Source organism: Pogonomyrmex barbatus, unplaced genomic scaffold (genome assembly GCF_055798465.1).
Source record: "Pogonomyrmex barbatus isolate J1 unplaced genomic scaffold, ASM5579846v1 scaffold8, whole genome shotgun sequence".
Lineage (NCBI taxonomy): Eukaryota > Metazoa > Arthropoda > Insecta > Hymenoptera > Formicidae > Pogonomyrmex > Pogonomyrmex barbatus.
Window position 1 is genome coordinate 5,861,717 of NW_028297182.1, and position 24,567 is coordinate 5,886,283.

Consider the following 24,567-nt stretch of genomic DNA (forward strand, 5'->3'; position numbering starts at 1 on the left):
ATTTTTAAGTCGTACTATCGCTATAATATTATTGGAACAGCGCAGCGTAGCGAAAAATTCATTCTAACGGCGTGATACAGCCTTAAAGTTGACCGCGTAGTTGAGACGTTCGTTCGAGAGGTGAGACGGGGGCTGAGTGTGATGTAGAGAGGGTAAAATGCGATGGTGGGGGAGCGCGTGAGGCTTGGCGACGCTGCTGCTGCTGTTGTTACTGCTGCTCCTGCTGCTGGGTCTCCCACAGGGTTAGCAGCTCCGATAAATACGGGCCTGACCGGGTATGGAACCGTCTCTTGGCCTCGCGTTCGCGTCCACACCGTGCGTTTGAATTACGGTCGGTTGGGACGGCGACGTCACTTCGGAGTGTGCCGCCGACAAGTTGTTAACGCGACGATCCGAGGTAGCGACTGATAAGCGTCGCCGGCGAGTGGACCTTTGTTCGCGAACATCGGGTGGGAACGCGGATGATCCCTCGACTCCCGTGGGATCGTCGATCACATTTGCCTTCCCGGTTGCATCCCGAGGGACTCGTCACCGTCAGCGGGAAGATTCATCGCTTCTTCGCGGTGGAAGAAAGCAGCCGTGCCGTCTCGGCTTCGGAATCGACTGATCGTACCTCTTCCGATCTCTCGAGGTCGAGATCCGATGACAGTCACCAGGAGGTATTTGCGCCCACTCGCTCGCTCGCTCGCTCGCTCGCACGCACGTGCTGAGACTATGTACGTCAGGAATCGCGACGGTGTTACGTTACGCTGAACATCGGCCAAGTGTGAAAGCGCGTTGATTGTTACATACTCGGCGCAAACATTCGCGTACAGATAAACCCCGGGTCACGGGGGGGGGGGGGGAATCGTTTGTTTACGGCCGAACCGAGTATCACGATATTTCCACTTCGCGGGATTCCCATGCGATCGTCGCCTGATCGATCGCCGTGCCCGCGATAGGATAGGAAATCAACGGGTGTGCGACGAGGAATCACGGTGGCTCGGTCCCGAGATCGCGGTAACGCTTGACCGATATAAAAACATTAGGCATCCACGGCCATCGACCGATCGATTTTCGAAGTTACTTCTCAGTTCTTTTCTTTTCCTCCTCTTTTTTTTTTTTTTTTTTTTTTTTTCCTATTCGCCTTGTCAAATGGTGGAACGCAAGTATCAGTCGCGTACCATGGAGGACAACGGCTCCTCGAGCACTGTCCTCGAGGAAATCTTTTACGTAACGTCGAAGCGGAACACGTACTACAAGGTGAAGCTGACGGAGAAGGGCCTGAGCCTGCAGAAGGAGCACAACGGCACGGCGAAGACTGAGACGATCTCCCTCGGCGACATCATCGGCTGCAGATGCATGCGTTCCAAGCGGCGAAACGCGGGCAGCTGCGCCTGCCGACCGGGCGCGTCCAAGTCGCAGATGAAGCTGGTGGAGTCGGCCGAGCTCTATCAGCAATACGACGAGCACGACACGTCGGCGTACCTGTACATATACGCGTACATCCTGAAGAAGATGCGCATGAAGGGGACGATGAGGCGCGAGCGCACGACCATCACCCTGCGTTTCCGCAGCTTCGACAAGTACGAGGACAACCTTCGGGAGGCGAGCCGGTGGCGACTGGCGATCAAATGCCTCGTCGCCAACGTGCCGGTGCCGAAGAACCTGATGAGCCCCAGCCACGGGAACCTGGAGACCCTGGTCGGGGGTGAGTGAGAAATGGTCTTGGCAAATTGAGGCTTTTATCACGGGGATTCCCGGGCGTGACCGTCGGTCACGCCCGGAGGCAAAAACCGAACCGTTGATCAGCGATGTATCACGTACAATTTTGTATCCTGTCGTCAGACTTGATCAGAAGCGATCCAGGTGTCACGTCGTTTTTCTCTCGGTGATAATACCTGCCGTTCCACAGATCAATTTCTGTCAATTTCTTCGGGCAAATTGACCTTTCGTAGACCCGGCGTACAACAATAACGACGTCCGGCGGGCACATCCGGCCGCAAGACGTCTGGAAGACGTAAACAGATTTAAAACAGATCTTAATCCGCGTTACACTGAGAAAATATGAGGTCGAAATATAGACAGCAATTAATTGATTACTACACTCGATATCACTTTGTTAGGATACCGAGCGATAACTTCCAATCTCCTTATCAGTATCTTTTTCTAATCGCTATATTCAGTCAGACGTAACTTGTGACTTTGGAAAAAATTGCATGGAACGATAAGCATGTAACTATTTACATCATGTGTCATTCAATCGCGATATGAATTATTAATATTTGAATGTACGTAGGATACTTTAAGAGATCAATGTAGGATTCTTTGATTAATGATCTGGTGCTTCATGAGTTTACGATGATTATCCATTTCGTTGTACATCATAACAACAATAGAACATACATCACTTGCGATTATGTCAGCTTGTTTTTATAAACACCATAAAATGATTTCTCGTTTAAATATTCGCTTTTATGACGATTGCATAAAATGTTTAGTAAATACATTAGGCATGACTATGATGGCGTCTTAATTTATTATCAAATTTATTATTAAAGTACTATATAGTGGACAGAATTTCACGTGAAAGAGATAATTTTATATAGAAAAATAAATAAAGTATAAAAAACTGTATTCAAAACTGAAATCAGAAATCTTTCTTCTGTTTTAAATTTGAACAATTTTAATTGAATGATAATTAGTTTAATTGAGTAGACATTATAAATGAGATATTATAAATTTTCATTTCGACATCTTCTTTGTTTCTTTTACTCATTCAGAGACGAAAAAAACACTGTCTGTTCGAAAATAAAACTGATCTCGATATTTCGTAATTTTGTCTGGAAACATCGTAATGATATTGGAAATTGGAATCTCGGACGCAAAATAATTTAACACAGCTATATCTTTACAGATATGTCAGGCAATATCGACATTTCTCGCGGTCAGATAGGATCATTAGGGCTTAATAATCTTTTTATTTTCTGAATTTTATATAAACTCAAGAACATTAATGTAGATCCAAAGCCAAAATTAAATAATTTAGTTTTGATTTTGACAGAGACAATACTAATATATTTAAGGATATCCTTCCGTGTCGCAACCTTAGAAATAATTTTTTAATTTGAAAACCTTTCTCTTTAATTTGTCTTATGGGGTAGATGTAATGCATGTATTATGGAATTATCGGGAACGTTTAACGATCACCTGTACTCTCTCCGTGCAATACGTTTTTCTATGCAAATGGCAATTACACCTGAGAGACATAACGCGCACTTAGGAACAGGATATGTCCTACCGATTAGTTTCCGTAGACCGCACATTTCCATATCTTACGTAATTACGCAATTACAGTCATTACGCGTATCACGTGGTTCATGTGATCTCATGATTTAAGCTTTAGTCATGAAGATACATGCAACACGTGTCCGACTTTTTCCTGATGTTTTCAGTCGATAAATAATTATTAATATTTCATGCAAACTTCAAAAATCGTATTGAAATTTTAAAAATAAGATATATCATAGTATATGTTTTTTTCACAATGCGGCACTTTGAGGACCTCCCTTTATGGAGATTTTGAAATTCTGAGAAAAGGACATAACTTTTATATTATAACTTTTCACGAGATCATACTTGCGAACTTTCCTCCGGGATATCTGAAAAAAATATTGAAATTCTATAAATAGAATGATACGGTTTTTTTCGCGAGTAGTTATAGATGGAGCACTACTGTAATTTTTTCTACCCATTGTATGCAATTTTTTAATAGTTCCAAAAAAAAATATTCATGAACAACATGATAATTTGTGAACGAGTTTTATTCATCTAATTTTAGCATATTTGTTGAACACAAATTCAAATTATGTTTACTCTCGATCGCACAAAAATGTTTTTACTTTAAACAACTTATATTTACAAAACACCGCAATTAATTAGCATTGAAAATTTTTGAAGAATTGAATGAGCAATTAAGAAAATTTTATTATTTAGTTCTCATAATTCTAAATAGTTTTATCTATAAAAGAATATAATGTCTTATCTTTAGGTACATGTAACGTGGCAGAAGTAAAGCTGGATGCACAATGAAAAACACAGGCAATAGAAACAGGGAGTAACACAGGTAACAAATTTCAACCTATGAGAAACCGTGGAAAACATTTTCCATTGATACACGGTTTCCCATGGGTTGAATTGCCTGTGTTATTCCCAATTTCTGTTGCCTGTGTTTTTTATTGTGCATTCAGCTTATGACTTAAGTCCTAGACGTAATAGAGGATATATGAAGAATACAGTAATAAATACTAAATTTTGAAAATAAAAGTTACTAGCTATATCTTATGCTTATTTGTCATTGCTTATGCCATTGTGCATTATGTTTAGTTTTTATTTCTAATTGTTATTTCCAAAATTCAATATCTATTTCTGTTCGTAATATCTCCTCCATTGTGTACAGGGCCTAAGTACTTACCTGGACACGTTGTTAATTATTATCGTATCTTTTACGTCATACATTTGCATGTTCGTCATAGAAACTGCGGTTAATAATTATGCAGTATTAAAGTAAAAAAATGCGATCGATAGTTATGAGATGCATAAACACGTTTATACAATCGATAGTCAGAATCCGTTCCGCCCGTGATTACATTATCATGCCGATTTTTGCATCGTTCGTATGTTTTTTTTTTTTTTGCGCGAAACAATATACGGCACGGTACGCACTGATCGCGTTTTTAAGTGACTTTTGCAGTCGCTTGATTGTAAACGCCTGTTGCCATAACATCGCACATCGCGGTGTGCGCATCGTGGAAAGCGTCTCGATTACGAAACGTGACTTCCGAGTTTTATTTTCCCGATCTTCCTGTTAGCGCACGTATCATTGCAAATCCGTTGGTACACCGGACTGATATCTTTGCGAACACGCGATACACAGAAAAAAAGCTACTCTCGAATCGAGGCAAATATTTTTACATATAAGCAAAAATATATATTTTTACATATAAGCAAAATATTCTCAAATCTTCTTCAATTAAAAATTTTAAAGTCTTGATTTGATTGAATTTATTATTGATGCAAAAGTATTATTTTTGCTCAACTCAAGGCTAAAAATTTTTTATTACGAAAATTATAATATTCTTGTTTACATATGAGAATATTTATATATGCATCAATACAAAATTCAATCAAAGTGTGATTAAAATAAAATTTTTCTGAGATTCTCGCTTGTGAAAGTATATACAGTTTTGATTTGATGATTAATTTCTTTTTCTGCGTACCGTCGATCGTTTTCAGTGCAAAGAGGAAAGTCCGAGACATAGTTTCGTTCGAACTTGGCGGCTTTGCAAAGCCAATGTCTATTGCGGCAATTATGTTTGCCCTTTAACAGCAATGGCAAAGTCCTTTCCTATTAGTCCCGAGCATCGAGGACGCAGCGCGATCGTTACAAACATCTGACGATCTAACGATTGTCTATCCGAAGATTGCAGTATGCAAAAAAATCGTCAAGTAAATGTTTATCTCATCGATTGCCGTACTTGACGTACGTTTTTTTAATTCGCACAATATATACTCGTCGTACTCGTTGAAAAATAAATCTTCTGAAAATCGCTTCGAAGATAAACGGGATAAAAACGTAATTGCAAAAGTCCCGCGCACGATCGCATGACGGGTCATGTTTCTTTTTAAAAAAAAAAAACGACGTTGGAACGACGGTTAAATTTTCATATAATTTGAGAAAGACATGACGAAATGTTTTAGCGATGATAATTTGTCTTATCTTGTTTTTTGTAACCTCCAGGTACGTACAAATTTCGTTTCGATTCCGTTGAAATTTTTTTGTTTACTTATCGCTAATCGAATGCGACGAATAATTGTGCGGCGTAGCGTTATCTTTAATTGCGCAAGTGTGTCCGCGATGAAAAATCCGAAAAATCTAAACTCGATCTAAATAATTCTTTTCATACACGTTTCGGAGTGCGCGAAGTTCGCGCTCCGGACGCGGAAGCGTCGAAAAAAGATCGCGTGCTCGTAACGACAAGTTGCGTATATGCCCACGGTTGCATAACGTATTATTTACAATAAACAGTGATACACCATTGAAAAACAATAATCGCTCTCTTCGCACGATCTATCGTTGGAAAAGTTTTTTTGGAAAAATTTACGTGCGCGTTTCCAGAACATACGATCATCGCGTCCCCGGCGATTTTCTTATCTCTTCGGATTTTGTTCAAGTATCCTCGATTTAAAAATAGAAAGACTTATTAGATATACGCTCATATCTTCTTATTTAGTTGCAATTTTTGTAATAATGCGGCGGTTAATGCGCACTCTCGAAATAATCGGCGTGAAATCGTTGTAACAGAAACAAGATTTTTTTCTAAATTTATCCATCTAAAATCTATATAATCAGATAACGTTCAATTGTATTCTTTCTCAATTCTCTTTTTCAATTGATTTAATCTTATCGATAGATCATGAAGCTATCATGGATTATGATGACCAAACTATATTATATTACCTATTATAATGTCAAACGTTTCTGAAATTGCCCAAAAAATTGCGTAAATTTATCGATGGAACGCATTTATTTTCAAATTTTTAAATGACTTCTACATATGTAGATAAATATTTGTTGATAATTTTTTGATTATTTCTATTTTTTTGGCATAACGCCAATGTCATACAATTCTTCGATAACATTAGAAAAAAAAATATCAAATGTACATAATTTATCTTATTATTGCTAATCTTGAAGAATTCATAGAATGCTTCAGGCTATTTAACATTATTTATCTTTTATCACAAGCAAATAAACGATAAATATAAAAGCAGAGTCTATTCTACCGTAATAAAAACTCTTTAATTGATTATATGTCGTATACGATCTTTAATTTAAAAAATTAATAACTAATAAGTGAAGGTAAGAAGGTACGACTGACACATCAATATCTGACGATTGCAAATTATAATTATGAAAGAACATGATTGGGTAACGCGGAAATATACTTTCTGTTGTTTTTGTTGAAGATAAAGACTCATAAGCGCTACCGTTAATGCAAAATTAATGCAAACTTAAGTATAAAGTAAACAAAGAGATCTTTATTGCGCGTACTTTTTACTACAGTATAATACACACACACACACACACACACACACACACACACACACACACAAGTTTTCTTTTATTTTGCGAAACCGGCACACTTCGCCTATTATTTATTTTTACTGATTTGAATAGTGAATCAACAATGGCATAAAATTTATAGAATGCACATTTGTATTTATATTGCAACATTTTTTATGTACGTATATGGTTAAATATATGCGCTGATTATACACAATAAATTTCACATGATAATGGCACCCTTAACATGCTGAAAGATGAACTATGTTCTTTTAGACTGATCTTTTTTTTACTCATATTTTTTTCTGTCGCGTTCTGAAAAAAAATGAATGTTTACATCGTCGTCCATATGAAAAATGAAAACTATGTCCTATTATGCAATCATGATTAAACTGTTATTTCTTGGTATCAAATCAGCTGTCAAATAAATTTGTTCACGAGTATATCAATCTATACGAAGGTATACGTCAAAAACATGTCGCGGACATTAATCTGATTTTGCATATTCTCTTTTGTAATGCGATTGAATATATTGAAAGATCAAAATAAAATAATGAGTCTTATAATTTATAATAAATGAAGTGCTTGCGTGTCAGCACGCGATGCGTGCAAGAGGTAATAATTCCATACGCTTTTTGAAGTCCGAGAAAGAGATTTAATTTTTTTTTTTCTTTTTGGAAAATTGGAACTTTCTTAAAGTAATAAAAAATAGCGTCAAGCACCTTAGGTACTGAAATACAGACAATGATACGTAAACAATAGCAATTTGATGCGTTTGACGGATCTATTACGTTTTTTCTGGGAACGAATATGGTGGCCAGATGTAAAATAACGGATGAAAAATAAAGAATTTGTTAGAATTTGTTAGAATTAGAAAATACAGTGTTTTTCAAAAGTGTCCGACAGATTTGAGATGATTTTCAAAGATGATAATATATATAAATTGTAAAATGGATGTCATCTTACTTTTATATACGCGAATAAGACTTTTAGTAATGGATAAAATGACGAATAATCAAGTTACATTAAGTATGGACTTTTTTATACATATAAAGATTTATTGTAAATAAACTTATTATATTATTTGAATATTTGAACATGATAAAAAAAACAAATAGGACAAAAAAAGTATTATTTATGTGATCTGAAAAAATCTGACAAAATAAAATTAAGTATAGGACAAAAACGATTGACACATCATTTTGCATATTTATCATCATCATTTTATTCATTTTACAAAAACATTGCAAAAAATGAAAAATATTAATAAATTATTATATACGTTCTTGACTATACATCATCGTTAAAACTTACTATACTATAGTATCTTAAGAAAATGAAAGTTTTTACTATGTAATTACGTATTTCCTCATGTGAATAAACATCAAAAAATTACATACGAATGTATTTAAAATCAGATCCTTCACTCTATTATTCATTTTACTAATTAAAATTGAATCACAAGAGCTTACGTATTATTATCAAAAATCTTTAATGAGTTGAACATCAAATCCTCATTTGTTAAAAGCTTTATTAATTAGGAATTCTTTTCATCTTGTTTCTCTTTCCTTCACAAGAGAGAGAGAGAGAGTCGTAAATGAAGATTGCCTTTTTATCAGCAATAATGACAATAAAGCGATAAAAAAAAAAAAAACAATAAGATATGACAGTAAAAGATTTCACGTGGCGAAAATAATGCGTAACTCTCGCGTTCTCGTTAATGTTTCAGCGTGTCCGGGGGAGAATCGGAAGCTTCTGGTATTGTTGAATCCGAAATCGGGGCCCGGCAGGGGCAGGGAGACTTTCCAGAAGAGGATCCACCCAATCTTGTCGGAGGCGGAGAAGTCTTACGAGATTCAAATTACCAAGTGTCCTAATTATGCCCGCGAGTTCGTACGCACGAAAGATATTTATCAGTGGAGCGGTCTTCTAATGGTCGGTGGCGACGGGATCGTCTTCGAGGTTGTAAATGGGCTTTTCCAAAGGCCCGATTGGGAGAAGGCTCTGCGCGAATTGCCGCTCGGGGTGATACCATGCGGCTCCGGTAATGGCTTAGCAAAGTCCATTGCCTACGCTAAGAAGTAGGTCCTTCCATCTTCACTTTCCTCGATCCGTCCGATTATTCCGTTTTTTTTGTTTTTTTTTCCCCCCCCCCCTCGCCCCATTATGAAATTACACGCAGATACACGTGAATATCTTCATTTGAGCTTCATCCGTGACGTGGAATTCACGTTCCATTATCGTTGTCGTGTTCCGTGAAACGATTCGTGTAAACACGATATCGATAAAGTTTGCGTGAAGAAGACCGAGTGATTATCACCCAATTACTCGAATTCGCATATCAGTATTAAGTGGATTTCTACAAAAAAATTATTTCCTTTTCCGTTTATTGAATAATCTATTAATATCTCTATAAAGTTATAGATTATGTAAGTTTAACAGCGGAACATTTCTAAATGTAAATCGAACAAAATTATATCGAACTTATATAGATTTTTTTTTTTTTAGTAATCAAAAAATTCTTTTTTCAAAGAATTCTTTTTTCTTTCTCTTACTAATTAAAAAATTAAATTTACTCATATTCATAAGTCGAAGTCATTTGCGATAAAAACATAAACAAATATAGCAAATATATATTAATTTTAACAAATTAGAATTATATAGATTATTTAAAAAAAATTTTTATCAGCAAAATGTTATTCATCTTTTTGATTGTAATAACATTTTGGGAGATCTCAGAATTTATAAATTCCATCGATAAAAACGATGGAATCACCGCAACGTTCTAATATTCACTGAAAATGTCTGAAGGATACTATTAGACAAAAAATTATTATTATTCCAAAAATTATTGTTATTGGAGCACAAGAATGAAAGTAATCGTTTCTTGTATGCTGAACACAATTCCGTTTTTCAAATCATTGCTCTATCACGTTACATTTCGAAGTAAGTAAGCGCAAGAATTATGAGAAACGATTACGATTCTCGTTTTTGTGCTCGGAAAAACACGATTTTGCAATTTACACTTGGCAACGTCCCCTTGTAAGGATAAAATAATATGTTTCAGAGAACCGTACGATCGCAATCCCTTGCTTATCAGCGCGTTATCGGCGGTTAAGTGCAAAAGGACGCCGATGGATCTCGTCCGTGTGGAAACTAGGAATCAGATACTTTTCTCATTTCTGTCGGTGGGTTGGGGTCTTCTCGCCGACATTGACATCGAAAGTGAACGACTGCGCGCCATCGGAGGACAAAGATTTACCGTATGGAGCGTAGCGCGCCTAATAGGATTACGAACGTATAAGGGAAAAGTGTCGTATTTACCTTGCAACAAGGTGCCCCCGGAAAGTATGGAAAACGGCAATATATATCACAAGGAATATGCCGCGGAGAATATATTGTCGCATTCGAGGAGTTACGGCGACGAATTGGACAGGTAATACTCCTGCGTAACGGATAGCAATGGATTTTTTAATGTAACGACGGGTAATTGTGCGTGTATTTAATGCCAGTTCGCCGACATGCCACGTGCCAGTTATTATCAAAGACGATTTCAAAATACGCGAAATACAAGAATTCCACTTGTTTCCAATTTCTCTTCATTCAATTTGTAAAATTCGTATATTTAACGACTTGACAATATAGAGAAATTGTCGAAAGCCGTGTTAAAATTAAAATATGTATTCATCAAGTTCAATAACTTGTCTATTTTCGATTTTCGGAAATATTTTCAATGACTTCGTGCAAATTCTACATACTAAGCGCAATAAAGAAAACGATATCGTAATGCCGTTCTCTTCTGTTGTTTACCAAGAATTTATTTGCAAGAAAAAATTAATGCGTAGGTGTTGTGTCGAGCCTGAATCAGAACCGAAGAACTTCTACAATACTTTTGGTGAATCATCCAACGATTTAAACGGCTGCGATGATAACGACGTGATAACGGAGAATTTGGCTCTCGAGACGCAAGACGAGAGGAGACAAAGACTTGACAGTTTCTATTCCGCAACATCGGCGAAGTCGACTTACTTTAGCACAGGTTCAGCCTCGAGCTATCACAGTATGGACGATGACGATAGCACGGAAATTGGTATGCTATTAAAATTAAACCGTGCACCTCTCTTGAATTTATAACAACCATACTGATAAATTTGATTCGTATCGTTAAGGTACAGAAAACATCTGTAACAATCAAGTCATGTACGGGCCGTCGTCTACGCTTCCAGCACTAACAACGCAACTCTCAAATTGCTGGACGACAATTCAAGGTGAGGCTAATCGCTTAAATAACTAACGTTTCGAACTTTGAATTTTTAAAAATTTTTAACAATTTTTTTTTTCTATACATACTTTGGTTAAATCTTTTTCATCGAAATATTTAGAAATTATACATTATCTAGAAAAAACATTTTAATTTTAATATTTATTAATACGATTCGTAAGGCTCGCAAGAGACGAGTTCAAAGACATGTATTTGTAATTGTCATATAATATGGTACAAAGGTTGCCGCGTAATGCATCACTTATTAACCCTTTAACTCCAGTTAAATTCAAAGTAACGTCACGTACCATTTAATAAAACGCCGAATGTAGCGTATTGCAATTGAAAAATATTTATAACATGTGGCAATATTTAGATGCGATGTTCATATACAGGCTCTCTCAGAATTCGCACATATGATGAACGCATGATGAAGTATGGTACTCTATGCTAGAAGAAACAATCCGTCTCTCTGGCTAAATTGTATTCAAGCAGTAGTTTTTTAATAAAAAAATCAATTTAAAGCTAAGAAGCGGTTTACATTGCGCACGAATCAGAAGCAGTGCATATTGGACGTTATTTTATTTGTCTAAGGATTTTATAACGATTATGCGTGTGATATCTAACTCGTTATTCTGATATCGCTATTTTGAATATATTAATAAAAGAAAATTTCCTAATTGACAATATCCGATATCTCGGAGTGGTAATGATTAGAAGTAAAGTAGATTAAATTTAAAATATTGATCCAATTTATACTAAAGATGTTCATGGATCTAAAAATGATCTATTAAAAGTTTCAAAACATATGAAATTAGAATGGCTCGAAATTCGCAGCCATTCTATTTTTATATTTGTTCTGCAAATAAAACTTTCTTATACAAGTTTTCAGAATTATTAGTACACGTTATTCAAATTACTTTCAGCCATTATGCTTCAGAGATATCATAATTAGAAAAACTTTCTTTTATTTTTAAATGAACTATTTTTAAAATAAATTAGAAATAATATAAATATTTAGACATTATACATAATTGTTATAAAATCTTTAGAAAAATAGTAAAATAGTATATGTCTATCCTAAGCCGCTTCTCCCAATTTATGCAATTTAGACAGCTCATTCATTAGCTTTAAATTGCTCTCATTTAAAAACTATTATTCGGACGCAATTCTGCCACAGGAACAAGTCACTTCTTCCAACACAGAGTTACACTGTTCTGTGCGCCTAATTTCTGAGACATTCTACTTATGATACATTCGAAAAATAAGATTGTAGAATTATTGTAGTATTTTTTTTTTTAATAAGATTCAAAGACGAATTATATAATTCATATATACAGAATATTTTATATTTAATATTTCAGGAGAATTCATAATGGTACATGCAGCCTATCAAACGCATTTGGGACAGGATTATTTTTTTGCGCCACGTGCTACATTAGCGGATGGAGTTATTTGGCTTTTAATAGTTAAAGCCGGCATTACACGGGCCAATCTAGTGCAAGTAAGTTATGTTAAAAAGCAGCATGAAGGAGGAGAAAGAAAATAGTATACAGCTTATACAGCCGGTGCTTACGGTTCGATTATTAGTTTTTACTAGGTCTGAGTAGCGGGACTCATATCGCTTGTCCTGGCGTTGATATGATACCTGTGAAGGCATTCCGGATAGAACCTATGGAAGGAGCGAGTGGACATATAACTGTAGACGGCGAAGAAGTTGATTACGGACCGTTGCAAGCCGAGATATTCTCTTCCTTAGCGTCGGTGATGACGCCCTGACATAAGTGATAATTATGCATAATTTCACAAATGATATCAACAACAAAATCAAATAATGTTCGAATATAAATCCCGACAAAGGGTTTGTCTAGGTTAGCTTAGAGTAAATTAGTTATCGTAGTAACATCAAATTGTTAATAGATATTAATATTTACGAAGGTATTTCGGATTGTAAATTTTGAATGACAATCTATGTAGGCTGTTTAAAATTCAAATCTATTATCTTGTGATGCGCTCACGAAAAAGAATTCTTTTTCCTTTTCATAATGAAGAGGTCAATAAATAAATATATATATATAAAATTATTTATTAATCTAGGGTTGAACGGGTTATATCTGTTGCATCTTAATAGATACATTCAGCTATTTTGTAAAGTTTTCTATCAGTTTGTACAGTGTATCTATACATGCAACATAATGATATTATTTGTGCTCACTATTAAATATGTAAACAATAATATTACGTGTAAGATACTATATTTTGTTATCACGTAAAATAAATTAATGAATTTGTTTTTTTATATATAAATATTTTGCGAGTTACTAACCAACTGCATCAGAAAATTGTAAACTTTATTATCACATTTTTTAATATATTTATACCTTACATCTCTAATATGCAAAACGATATTGCGTTGTTTACGATTTGATATGTGTGCTGCATAAATAAAATAGCGTTTTAACGATGAGTAACACGCCGCAGCAATCGATTTGATTACATATCAGATATTTGTTAATTTTGTTTGTAAATAAAAAGAACGATGATACATTGAAATTATGAATTATAAGATTACAACGAAATTAATTACGTATGATGTACAAATCATAACTTAAAACATTGTTGAGATTTAGTTACCAGTTCTCCTAATTATATCTCCCCTTTCATTAAAATTGTTTTCTATGCGTAATTATTATATTTAATAAACGCAATTTAGATTGAAAGAAAATTGTTTTATTGAACTGAGCCTTTTTCCTTCGTTTCTGAATCTTTATCTTATCATTCACATCTCAATTCAACGTTATGTATGGAAATTAATTTTTTGCCATAATTTTCATGACAAAAATTACTGTGACACAAAATTAAAAAAATTTGAGATCGTTTTGTTATGTTACTAAATATACATGATCACATATATTCACGAGCCCGGAATGCTGCATCGCTAATTTGCAAGCCTGATCTCATCCATTCATGAATAATTAATTCTGAACATGACAAATCTCAATGAAAGTGGTGATTAAAATGAAAATAATTTTTTTCTCGAGTGCAATCAATCTTCATCTAAACACGCCGTAATTCATCGAGTGATTAGGTTTCATTCTTTCTATTTGTTTATATTATAAATAATACAAAATCGAATGTTTTCGAAAACACAATCCATAACGCACGCGTTGCGGATTTATTTCGGTATTAATATTCATAAAAAGAGATTTGGGTAACGAAAGGCAAAATATATTGCCGTTGTTAAGTCTACACGTATCGTTTATTATTCTCTCTTTACAACAGCGAGCCCGTGATCATAGGTCATCGATCTCGATGATCGATCTCGTCCTTTCTTCTCGCTTTAAACTTCTTTTTGTACGTGGATCTCCGCATGCGCGTTACTCGAGTCGATGACGATGAAACGGATGAAGTATGAAAAAAAAATGAATAATGAAGAAATTCATGGATCAGTCTCTTTACACAAGCTGAGTAAAATAACAATGAACACGGAAAGCACGGGTTCCCCAACTGTTTCCCCAACAGACGAGTGCCATCGTGCTGTGTAATAATAAAAAATTGACGCGCGAATTTCGCAGTTTGGCGGGTAGCAACAACAGAGTAGCGTACAAGCTGTTGATAACAGCTCGAAAAAGAAAAAAGACGTTTCGTTAAGATAATCTTAAATAAAACTATTTATATCCGTGTATCCGTTACGCATCAGAAACCACTGCCGTTATCGCTTGTATCGTTATATATAGACATTTTTTTCTCCAAGTAAAAATTTCGTGATCTTCTCTTGATTAAAAAAAAAAAGTGATGAATCAAAATTTAAATTTTGAATTGAATATCATTTTTATTTTAATTTATAATGCTAAATGAACTTTTAAAACTTTAAAAAATTTAATTTTTTAAATTTTAAAATTATTCAAAGGAATCCGATCAATTGAGCAAACGACGATGATTCTGAAGCATTTTGTATACATATTGCGTGTGTGTGTGTGTGTGTGTGTGTGTGTGTGTATATATATATATATATATCTATATATTCATTTAAAAATTTTCTATCCATCTTTAAATAAAATCATGCAATTTGCAATATGCAATTATATATTTTTTAAAATGCTAAACTAACTATATACATTTATACATATATATATGTTAATGTATGTTCTTTGGACCAATTAATTCATTTCATCATTTTGTGTATAAAAGTACTAAAACAGAGTAATATAAAAATTAATATTGTTCAAGGGACATTTTATATTTTACTTATCATTGACATATTTTTGATATTTTCTTTGACATATTTTTTCAAAATATGTTAATAATAACAAATACAAATATGAAACATCAAAAATTATAAATTTTTTTTTAATTTCTCTTTAATACTTTTATATACAGAATGATTACAAGGAAGAATCATATTACATAAAAAAAAAAACATGATTCCATTTTAAAAAATGACAGTGACGCTCATATAGCTATTGAAGCGCAAATCAATATCGCTATCGTAGTCTTCTCCTCAAAAATAAAAGTGATATAAAATAGCATTTTTCATTAATAAAAATTAATTCGTCGTAAAATAATCGAGTGGAAAGTCTTAAAATGAAAACCCTGTAATATATATATATATATATATATATATATACACACACACATACATACACACATACTATAAACATAAAAATACTCTAGTCGATCCCTTTTTATAGTCGATTCTTTGTTTTAAATACTAATAACAGAAAAACAACGACGTACGTTATACGTTATCACGGAGAGTAATTCCGCAAATTTTTTGCGCGCTAATTGAAGAATCAACGGACTTGATTATTTCTCTTGACAGCTTGCTGTTATTCCTGCACAAAAAACAGGATAAACTGGCAGTTTACCTCGGGAAAACCAACTTCCGAAGCGATAGCGATGGATGTATGTACAATATGAAGAATAATTGAAAGTCTTTTTTTTTTTCAGCGACATGAAAAACTTTGACATGTTCTTGTCCCGAGGATATCCAGATAATCCTTAAATCGATTTTAAGAGGGGTCTCGACCAGAGCAACAATCACAATATTCCTATTACGCAGCGCAGGTGGTGTATATACAGAGCTCACTACACTGAATTAACATTAAAGATGAAAAATATACGCAGAAACGTAAATTTGGAGATCTGCGGAGATAAGTGATTCTATCACACATGAATTTTGGCGAAACGGCCGAACGTCTTCCTGTCGTATGCGCCCCCCCGATTTCGCGTGTCGCCGAACGACGAGCGCGAGGAAAAAAGAGAAGAAGAAGAAGAAGAAGAAGAAACCGAGAAATCCGAATGATATTTCTCAATCGAATTCTGAAGTTCGAGATAAACAGAATTTATCTCGTTTTGTTTCCGCGTCGTCTCGTCACTGCGATGACAAATAATTATTAATTTCGAAATATCACTCAACACGCGTGTTCCCCCTCTCCCTTTCGCTCTCTTCGTTCCTCTCTTTAGAGTTTATCGTGCACACACACACACACACACACACACACACACACACACACACATACACGCACGCACATGCATACACGCACATGCACACCAAGCAAATTAAATGCATTCGCACACAGAGCACAACACATTCTTCGTCGCTTACTTTCCCGCATGTTTTACAGTCATGCCTCCCCGCATAGTAGATTACAGAATCGATCTCGGCTCGGCGAGGCTTAGTTTTGAAATTTACTAGCTCCGCAATATCGCTCACTACCTAAAATAATAGCCTAAAGAAATTTTTGAACTGCGAGCGACAAGCTTCCTCCTCTCTCTCTCCTTTTTCTTTTCCTTCCTTCGAATGGTAGAGATTTCCAACATCGTTGGCACGAGGACGCTGTCGATTGATCATTCGTTGTGAGAATCATACGGAATCATGAACACCTCTCCTCCCCGCGAGAATGAACTCTTACATTACGGTATTGTCAAAAGTATATTTATCTAAAAGGTAAAATTCATTACGAACACGTTGCTGGTACGAAAAACTTGTGACGTCGTACGCTCCACTTACATCGAACTAATAACCGTTCGTCGTCAGAAACGATCGGCACGCTCTTCTTTCGCCTCGATCGAATGTAACGCTAGGTGAACAGAACTGTCGACGTCGATGAATACAATACTTTTGGCAAATAAGAGAATCTTTTGTAACGGAACGCGAATGTATTTGAGTAACCGATATACTTGAATTAGCGTTGTCTTATAAAATATCAAAGGGGTCTATATATATAATCGTCGTCCGGGCACCGATGACTCTCGCGTGTCTGCAAAGTAACATTTTCGCATCATGATTGCGTACAATCGACAACTCAAGTTGACTCTCACCCTTGGTCACAATATTACGGTGAAATAATTCGCAATACCTTAAACAACGCGCGATATGAAATAAGTTTCAAACGTGGCCAAAACTTTCTTTAGAACTGGTCGTGTCAGACACATCTCCGACCAATTGAAGAACATTTCATTCAACAACGTAGACTACTCTAAATTTACAAATAACAGCTCGCTAATGTAACGCATCGATTAAATTATTTTTTGTTCTCGCAAACGTTCTCCAAGGATTTCAATTTCGGCTACACCTGCCGTAGGACCAAATCGGGATCAATTATCACACAAATTATCTCTGGATTACACGAACGAAGTAACGCTTGTATAACGCTCGATTCTGCGGTTCTCCTCGCAGATGAGGACGCATTTTATATGCCGAGATATCGCAATTACCACATCTCGCGACTGAAATCTCGAATAACGAAGAACACTAAAAAAAAGAAGAAAAAAAAAAAAAAACGGTGGATTCCCGCTCTGGAAGTAACACGCCGAGCTTCCTGTCTCGAGCTCGTTATCGCATGCTCTGTAATCGCCATACAAACGGTAATGTAAACATATCAACTATATGCGCTATGCTGGATGCGTACCTGTAGGATATTTATACGTTAAAAAAGGGAGAGTTGGGTGGGCGAACGGTGAGGGAGAATGTGTGGGAGTCATTATAATATGTACACACGATTACTGGCAGTATAAACTTTCGCCTTCTTACCGATCTCCCCTTCGTCGCGCGGCCAAACTGTGCTGTGGTCTCGCGATAGCTAATTATCTAGACAATTAACATCTTCCTCGGAACGTGCGGGCCGCTCCTCTGCGGCGATTAAAATTCGCGCGAGCCGGCACGAACTGATTCGCAACTTTAACTTTAACGGCTTCTCCCCAATCTCTCTTACGCGCGATAGAGATCCAGACTTTGGGCCTCGATGATCTACGAGTATCAATTCTTCTAGACACGCAGAAGTCGCACGTGAGGTCACATTAAAAAAAAAAAAAAAAAAAAAAAAAAAAAAAAAAAAAAAAAAAAAAACGTTACGAAGATGATACTCCCGACATTGGAAACGCGACGTTGGTCGATCGTCTTAAATCATTAGTAACGCACCACCGTACCGGTGGTGCAACGCAGTGTCCTTCGTTTATTACTATCTAAGCATACGAATAAAAGGAAAGAAACGGCAACGGATCGTCGACGGAATTGTCTCGCATCGCTTTAGTATCGCTTAAAAACGGCGGAGATGGCCATGGGAGAATCGAAAACTCGCCAACGCGAAAAACGCAACTTCTCATGTGCTTCGAAAGGAGGAACATTTTTATAAATAACAAACGGTACAACATCAATGTTATTACGCAGCAATATTCCTCAGATGATAAATCTAGAAATAAAACGACAAGGAAGAATTCCACGAACGCAAATTATATAGGAATTATTTAATGTTTTTATAAGTGACAAAATAAATTGAAAAAAAAGAAAATGCTCAAAGTTTCTTCCCGCTAAAACGCTCAGCTGAATTCAGATTCAGCTGGTGTAAGTTAATAATACGCATCAATATTTTCGATATAAACGAACTGGAACCTCAATATAAACGATAAAAAAATATAATTTGTATTAATCATCAACGATATCATATATCAGATGGTTTCTCTTTTATGATAAAATTGTTGCTCGGATATTTATACTTATCCATTGCATCACTTCAGATATACATATCATAATAGACATTCAAATAGATATAATCAATTCCTAATAGACTGACTTCATTGCAAGAAAGACAAGGTATTAATAAATAATACCAGGTCAGGGTCAAGGAGTGCAATAGCGCACACATTTTCACAATCTCGTGATTTCTACGGACTTCACAACTTGAAAGATAAAACCTAAATAATTTACGTTTATTTCTTCCTTCTTTTGCGTTTTATATCGTTGTATGCGTTACTATAGATTTCTCAGCCCTACATGTGTCGTGCAATTAGAAATCACACTGTAGAAAAGTGTATCGGACTTATATGCTTCTTCGATTTTTTTTTATATAATTCGATAAGTTATTTGAGTTTTTGCTTCCCCTATGCCATCTCTTACATTGAACGCGGGAAACGCTAAAGTTCACGCTTTATTTCACGTTGATGAGACTTGCTCATTTGATGCAAAACACACGACGCAAATCTCATTGTGAGTTAGCAACATTTCTTCGCGAAATTCGCGTGTGAAATAATGCGCAAGGATAAGTATGAATCGCAATTCCGTTTAATTAAACGCCATTATATATATATCGTAGCGCAACGTTTGTCCGACACGTTGTCAAACACTTATTAAATATAACTTAGAAATTTGGCAGTGTCCATTTCTTGTCTTCGTCCAATATTACCTACATATCACTCTAGAGAAAAAGATGTCAGTAGAGTGTGCTGTGGTATGAGAGAGAGAGAGAATCAAAAAGATATTCTTGAAATTGTTATAACTATGTAAGGAACATGCAGCTTATCTTGTTATACAGTTTATCAGTTTATCGAAAGTCTTTAAGTAATATCGTTGAATATTGCGCATTGCGAGTAACGCGAAAGATACTTATATAGAGCATGATTCGTCGAAAGAATTGTGAAATTGATTATTTATTGTATATTTTAAGTAATAGTAGTTTAGAGAGCGGGGATGGAACTATTATACATTTTATATTTTACAAAAATTATTTGTTCGAAGATTAAGGAAAGGAAGATTCGAAGATTTTGACACACTCGTTTGACTCACTTAAGATCCTACGATTATAATAAAAAAGATAATTTGTAAAAAAATCTCTCATTTCATACCACAGGTGGCCTCAGATTGCTTGATTGCATCTTCCAAGAAACTAAAACGCAAAAGCTGCTGTATTCTATTAAATAAATAATACGGAGATGAATAGTTTTATAATGTTAATTCGAGCATGAGTCTTCTTAATAAATTTGTATATAACTTATTGAGAAACTCGAAATGAATTTATCTAAGATGATATTAAGCGAATTTAAACTAACTTCGATGAGAATCAATTAAAAAATGTAAATGCACTTCTAAAATATTACAATCGTGTGTAAAAGATTGCTCTAAAATTTTCGTTTCCGACAAATTTTTCATATTGATGGAAAAAAAAATGAGAAATATAAAACACAAGAAGTTGTACGTTAGTTTCTCGTTAGCAATGCGTGTGCATCTGTAAAGCAGGAAATAAAGTTTGATTGCAAAAGCATAATTTCTCATAGACCGAAAACGAAACGCTCAGTTCATTCTTCTAATAAGCTCTTTTGATTTGAGACTCTAATAATGACTATTACTGCAACGTCTATTATATTATACCGCTTATAGTTGCTTATATTTTCTGATTAGTAAGTCGTGACCATAGATTCTGTGCAGTTTGAGAGGTACAAAATGCTTCTTACATAATAATCCCCCAGCAGGGTCCAGAGTTGTATAAAATAATCTGTATCAAAAATTATTGTAAGATAATTTGTGACACCATTACATTTACTGACTACCGTATCTAGACTGCATTACACATTACAGTTTCGATATCAACCTATTTATGTACAATTGTAATTTAGCTTCTAGTTATTTATAATGCGTAAAGATCGTTTTTACAGTGCATAACTACACGATAACGAGCTCATGTATTTTGTGTGTTTGATAACACAGTTTTGAGTAGTCAAAACTTACGGCGTTTATTTTTTGCACAGATAACTTGGCCAATTACTTACATAGTCAGTGCGCATCGTTCGTTTAATTTCAAATGGTACGCGAAAGGTGTGTCCGACTTCCCTTAGTCTTGTATAATAGTGAGCAATGCTAAATCTGCACCTTCATCGTCTCGAGTACATTGACGATTTGAGTCTGATTTGTATTGAAAAATATTGCAGTAACGTAACTACATTTTAAATGTATTCAAATGTATTTAAATGTATTTTTAAATGTATTCAATATATTTGTATGTAAACTGATTTGTGAATATAAAATTACACGATACAAGTTTGTTTCACGAGAAATTTTGATTCGCATTGTATTGTCATCTACAGAGATAAATAAAATATAATACAAGACAATGAAGACACAGAAGCTACCGATTATTTCTAGGAAATGTATTGGAAAATAACAAATCTTTTCAGGATGTCTGCTTTGTTTTACTTTTCATTACTAATCATTAATTCGCTAGTACGTCAGTATAAGTCAGTATAAGTCCATAAGAGAACCGTGTTTGGTTCAATTTACTTTCTGTTATCATACTCTTTCTCACATAGTTGATATTTAGAGACAATTGGCCAATCTTTCTGCAGTTAATGTAAGTCACACGAAATTTCCTTTTCGCATGGCCTACATCATCGATACTTCCGCAAGTCTACTATGCTACACTATTTACAATTGATAAGCAATACATCCGATTGTTCTTGCAAACGTTTCTTTTCCAAGCAAGGATTTGGCGTATTATATCTATGTTATATACGTTTCATTGTACCGACATAGTAAGATACATAGATCGTATACTTTCTTTATGATTAAAAATAAATAAATATAAAAAGATGGCTTTCTAATATAATCTGAAACATATTAGTCAACAAACAAACGAACGAGTTTTTTAATTCAACATAAATTCACCGCATTTTCATTAGACAGATAACAATATAGCATCTCTGATAGATGTTTGACTTATTTTTAAAAAGAATTTGAGGACAAATAATAATAATAATTCATATAGTTAATAAAATTTATCCATAATAAATAAGATACAATAGTATAATAAGATAGTTAATAAAATTGATATCATATAATTAGTAAGACTGTTTTTTCAATTGAGATTGATGTGCATCTTATTTGCCTCCCCCCTTCTTTTGGGATTTTGTTCAAGTTTGAATTAAATTTTGGACATACAAAATTTACATTTACATTTACATGTATCAAATAAAATATTTATAATTTCTAATACTAATTTTGCACTTTTTGTATTTAAATTAGAGTACATTTAAAAGATAATTGAAATTTCAGATTATCAATTTCAAATCATTTCTTCAAAATCTATATCCCAATGGCTATTTTTAATAAATCAATTTCTATGTTTTATATATGTGTTTAATTAATAACAATCTGTCATTATTATTGATTGAAAATAATTAAAAATGAAATATCATAAGAAGATTCAGAAGATTCATCTCTTTATACGTTTTTTAAGTCAAATTATAATATTGTATTGTTTCTATGTGTATCAAAATAATTATACACAATACCGGTAACAATAATTAATATTTTAGATTAGGAAATATACAATCAGAAAAGTTCATCAGTCCATCGGCAAAATGAGTCGATGGATTTGATGGATATGTGATGATTTCAGTGCTGTAAATAAGAACACATCGATTTATTTCATTAATGAATAAAAGAATTCTTTGCTGTATTTGTGCTTCATGCGATGGATTAATTAATGAATTAAAAAATCTCGTCCGTTATTTTGCATGCGGTGTAAAATCAACAATGATATCTATCGGGCATAAAAATTTTTTGTAAAACCGATTAAAAAATTCGACTGATTTTAACTAATTAAAATTAATAATTCGATAAAATAAGAGATTTACGTTTACAAGAACATTCACATATTCTACGCCGATAAATACATACATTTTAATGAAATGTACGTAACAAGTGGCAGTGCATGTAACGCAAAACAATCGATCACAATCATTTTGCTGTAAAAGCAAATTGAGAGAATTGATTATAAGATGCCGACAAGGTGATCGCCATCTTACGCTTGGTTTTAACTTAAAATTTATATACGATTGCAATATATTCGTAGTAAGCGGATTATTTACCGTTAAGTATTGAGTCCCTCCCATTCGATGAGGTATTGTGATTGACCGTTTGGTCCTATCCTCTTCGCTCTGATGATAAACTTTTCACCAGCAGCTATTCTATTAGCTGCACCGAAGTAAATATTCACCGATGATTTCAAGTCATCCAGAGATATGTCGGGCGCACTTTGCTTTACAGGCGAACACTTTGGAGATGAAGACATGCTGCTTTTTCTTTGCGGTTGCGGATCGGGAGGAGGTAATTTATCGTTACTTTGTCGCTGTCTCAACCTCCTACCATTTAAGGCATAATCCACACAATTTCCAATTTGACTATTCGCACTGCTCGAGGCACCATTAAATGAACTTCTTAAATTCCTGGCAAATTCACTTTTAACTTCATTAATACGAGCCGGTAGAATAGCCGCTGTCTTGCTGGCGGTATGCTGAAATTGTTGCTGGACTTGCTGTGTAGGTGGACGTCCTCGTCGATGTTGCCTTCTACGTTTTACTTGACCGTTTCTGTCAACGATAATATCCTTTTCCGATAGCTGTCTCTTGGCTGGACGCACCACCGGCGGTTGCGAGATCACAGGTGTTAGTGGTAGAGGCAAGGTGATGGGACACTGATTATAAGGTAACGGCGTACTCGAATTTGCTTGATTAAGACTACAGGGCGTGCCCACCAGATCACTGAATGGATTATTTTTTCCTTCAAAATCTTTGGGTGGCGGAATAAAAGAATCGAGAGTTCCTCTTGAGCTGGTCTCGTCTCCGCTTGTGTCCGCAGGCGTTGAGGGTGGCAGAGGATGCATCAAATCTACGGAACTAGGTACGGACAATTCGGACATGCCTGATGTTGCAGCTGGTGGTGTCGGAGGTCCAGAAACGGAAGTTGGAGGTGTCGGGGGTAAATCGGATGCTTCCGAACTCTGTGGTTTGCACTGCATTAATTAGAAAAGAAAACAATGACATCATTCATGACTCTTATATTCCACACAATTAAAAATATGATGTAATGATCAATCTTGTTCTTTACATCTCTTGTTTTTTACATTTTTTTTCTTCTTGTTTTTTATCA

General features: G+C 35.0%; 2 protein-coding genes across 2 annotated transcripts in view; one reads left to right on the forward strand and one right to left on the reverse strand.

Moving 5' to 3' along the window:
* On the forward strand, window positions 1-14,091 carry Sk2 (Sphingosine kinase 2). The gene is made up of 7 exons (XM_011632262.3): window positions 1-1,690; window positions 8,835-9,186; window positions 10,173-10,541; window positions 10,951-11,195; window positions 11,275-11,373; window positions 12,731-12,870; window positions 12,957-14,091. The coding sequence occupies exons 1-7, from the start codon at window positions 1,135-1,137 to the stop codon at window positions 13,143-13,145; spliced, it is 1,950 nt and encodes a 649-aa protein (XP_011630564.2). The 5' UTR covers window positions 1-1,134; the 3' UTR covers window positions 13,146-14,091.
* Pcl (polycomb protein Pcl) overlaps window positions 13,697-24,567 on the reverse strand; it is a 15,259-nt gene continuing 4,388 nt past the window's right edge. The window contains exon 10 of the mRNA XM_011632259.3: window positions 13,697-24,430. Coding sequence (XP_011630561.1) covers window positions 23,510-24,430 — 921 coding nt within the window. The 3' untranslated portion in view covers window positions 13,697-23,509. The remainder of the gene's footprint in view (window positions 24,431-24,567) is intronic.

Bases quoted from the DNA above. Each gene is read 5' to 3' on its own strand.
- Sk2 (XM_011632262.3), top strand. From the start codon at position 1,135: ATGGTGGAACGCAAGTATCAGTCGCGTACCATGGAGGACAACGGCTCC. The intron at 11,374-12,730 runs GTGAGGCTAATC...TTAATATTTCAG, and splicing joins TTGCTGGACGACAATTCAAG to GAGAATTCATAATGGTACAT. The intron at 12,871-12,956 runs GTAAGTTATGTT...TTCGATTATTAG, and splicing joins CACGGGCCAATCTAGTGCAA to TTTTTACTAGGTCTGAGTAG.